Source organism: Culicoides brevitarsis, chromosome 1, assembly GCF_036172545.1.
Source record: "Culicoides brevitarsis isolate CSIRO-B50_1 chromosome 1, AGI_CSIRO_Cbre_v1, whole genome shotgun sequence".
In the NCBI taxonomy this organism is placed as follows: domain Eukaryota; kingdom Metazoa; phylum Arthropoda; class Insecta; order Diptera; family Ceratopogonidae; genus Culicoides; species Culicoides brevitarsis.
In genome coordinates this window covers 29,537,798-29,540,580 of record NC_087085.1, presented here as the reverse complement: position 1 = coordinate 29,540,580, position 2,783 = coordinate 29,537,798, and the positions used below count along the sequence as shown (strand labels likewise).

The following is a 2,783-nucleotide window of genomic DNA, read 5'->3' as shown; positions in this document are numbered from 1 at the left end:
TTCAATAAAATTATAAAATATTAGAAGTTGATGGGCTGAAATTTGTTGAAATGATTGTATGGAATTTGAATTCAACAAATATCAAAAGAAATTTTTTTGTTGAAAATATTGAATAGAGCTATCAAGTAAGCGTTTTTTTAGTATTTTTGAGTAAATTTTAAGAATTCAGATAAAATTAGTTCATTTTGGACAAATTAAGATCAAAATTAATTTTTTTTAATTATTAAACTCAATTCTATTTAATTCCAAAACTTTAATGTGAAACCTTTTTTTCTTTATTTTTAAAGAAAATCTTAAACTTATTCTTGAAAAAATCATAATAAATGGAATTTTGTGCTCTTGAAATTAAACTTATTCTACACGTCCCCAAGCCTTGAAAATTTCAAAAACACTTTCAACATCCTCTTTTTCATAATCTATCAAAAACACATGTTTATATTTTTCATAAATTTCCTTCAGAGTTGAGCGACGCGTCGAATCCAAGTACCCACTAGAACAGTTCCACGATGCATGACTTGTGCCACAATAAACACAATATTTAGCAAAATAAACATTCGACAGTTTTCGTATTTTGTCCATGTCCTGTGCTTCCTTTGTGCGCTTTTTCGCATTCATCGACAACCAAGTCGGCATTTTCGAGACATCGCCTTCCGGCGTCAAACAACCAATTACCATCAACGCATCATCCGAGTCCAGCAAAGTCGTTTCCGCAACAACCACTGGCGTGAGTGTCAAAAATCTGATTTGACAGAGAGCTGGGCGGACTTTTTGCGCAATTTCCGGATCGTCTTCAACGTTGTGCTTAATGTAACGTTCAAGAGCGTCAACTAATTGCTTTTCCGACGTGATTTTGAGAGCATCTAACTTGAAAATTGCTTCGATAGTTTTGGGATCAGCATCCAGGAATTTGGGACTGTTTAGGACATCGACAGTATTTTCCGAGAAGATTTTCGCGCAAGCAGCTTTTAATTCTGAATTTTCGTAGAGATGAGCAACGGCATAGAATGAGGTGCAGTTTTCAGCATTTACTTCGGTCAACATGTAATTTTTGATGAATTCGAGGGCATCGAGGCAGTTGTATTTGTGGGCAGCGTAATAGAACTCGACTGCCATTTCGGGAGTCTCAAACTCCACAGATTTGGTGTAAATGAAGCTAAAAAAAAACAACAAAAGTTAGAAATAATAGACATAACCTCAAATTTTTTTTTTACCTGAGAAATAATTTGAAAGTCGGCAATTCAATATCATCAATTTTAACCGGCTTTTCTTCTGTTTTCTTAGAATCTTCATGTTTTGTAGCTTCTCCATAGAACATCGTATTGAAAACATCACTTGCTAACGACAAAATCAGCTTGTGAGCCATGATTCCGGATTTTTGTTTTCCTGATGCCGGGTCATTACAAATGAATTGGACGTCACAATTCTTCTGTTTTACGAACAAATCCAACAGAGACGCTTTAAAGTTATCGTACGACATATTTTGGTTTGTTTATTTTGGTTAAATTTGATCCCTTTGTTTATGATTTTTGTTGCGAACACAAGTCTTGCTTGATCGAGAGACGAACGAGAACTGACTCAAAATTTGTCGCACACGAAAATGTCGCCGCTAAATGAAACGTTAGGGTGGGTCGAATTGATTTGATTTTTTTTTATAAAATAGATATTTATTTACAGACAAATAGGGCTTTAAAATTTAAATAAGTCAAAACTAATTTTATTAAATTATATATTTTATTTTTTTTTATAAATTCGTCATAATTAACATTGTGTTTTTATGTGCTAAAAATAGGGGGAGGTGGGCCAAAAAAATTTTTTTAAAACTTTTTTCATAAAAATTGACAAAATTTAAACAATTTTTTTTTTGTTGATTTTTAATCATCTCTTTTGAAATTTGCCAATTAAAAATCAAATTCAGATCATTTTTTGTTAAAAATTACAAACATAAATTAAAAGTTTCATAAAAAAATAGATTTTTCAAAAAAAATAAAAAAAAATTTAATTAATTAAATTTAATTAATTTTTATTTTTTTTTTTAATTAAATTTATTTAATTTTTTTATTTAATTAAATTTAAAATTAAAAAAAAAATACTTAAGAGTTAAAAATTTAGAGAAGAAAATTAATGTAAATTAATAGAAAATAGACAATTTTTTTTTGTTTTTAAATTATGAATACCTTTTGATGAACAAACGATAATTTTTGATGAAATTTTTATTTTTCTTTTTTTTTTTGAGTTTCGACTTTTAAAATGGAGCACTTTTATTTTTTTAACTTTTTATGTTGGGATAAAAAGGTCTCAATCCTGACTCGAATCCTGAATTAAAACAACCAAGTTCGTTGTAAATATCATACAATGCTTTCACGTCAACGGGAACATATTCCGCAACAGAGACATGTTTGTACTTCTGATAAATTTTCGAGAATTGTTTCTTCAAATTAGGCGCGATTTCAGTACAACTCCAAATGGGATGGCGGCAATTCTTCATTTTTATGTGACAATAAAAACATATCTTCGAGGAGTAAATATCCGTTAAAAGACGAACGATTTCGACATCCGAAATGACATAAATGCGCGCTTTTGACATTTTTGTGGACAATCCGGGTGGCATTTTCGAAAAGTCCCCTTTCAAGCTGCTAATCACCCCGATGATTTCGTTTGGCGTAAGAAGCGAGGTGTTGATAATTTCTTGCGTGTTTAACGTCAAAAAATGAATTTGGTTGAGAGCTGGTCGCATTTTATCCGCATTTTTTGGATTGTGTTCGATATAACGCTCGAGAGCCCGC

At 31.0% G+C, this 2,783-nt stretch overlaps 1 protein-coding gene across 1 annotated transcript; it reads right to left on the bottom strand.

Annotated features, from left to right (window-relative positions):
* Positions 1–215: 215 nt before the first annotated feature.
* On the bottom strand, positions 216–1,552 carry LOC134837096 (BTB/POZ domain-containing protein 2-like). Its single transcript, XM_063852412.1, has 2 exons — positions 1,212–1,552; positions 216–1,153 (listed from the first exon to the last, which is right to left on the bottom strand). The coding sequence occupies exons 1-2, from the start codon at positions 1,475–1,477 to the stop codon at positions 352–354; spliced, it is 1,068 nt and encodes a 355-aa protein (XP_063708482.1). The 5' UTR covers positions 1,478–1,552; the 3' UTR covers positions 216–351.
* Between the last annotated feature and the right edge of the window lie 1,231 nt (positions 1,553–2,783).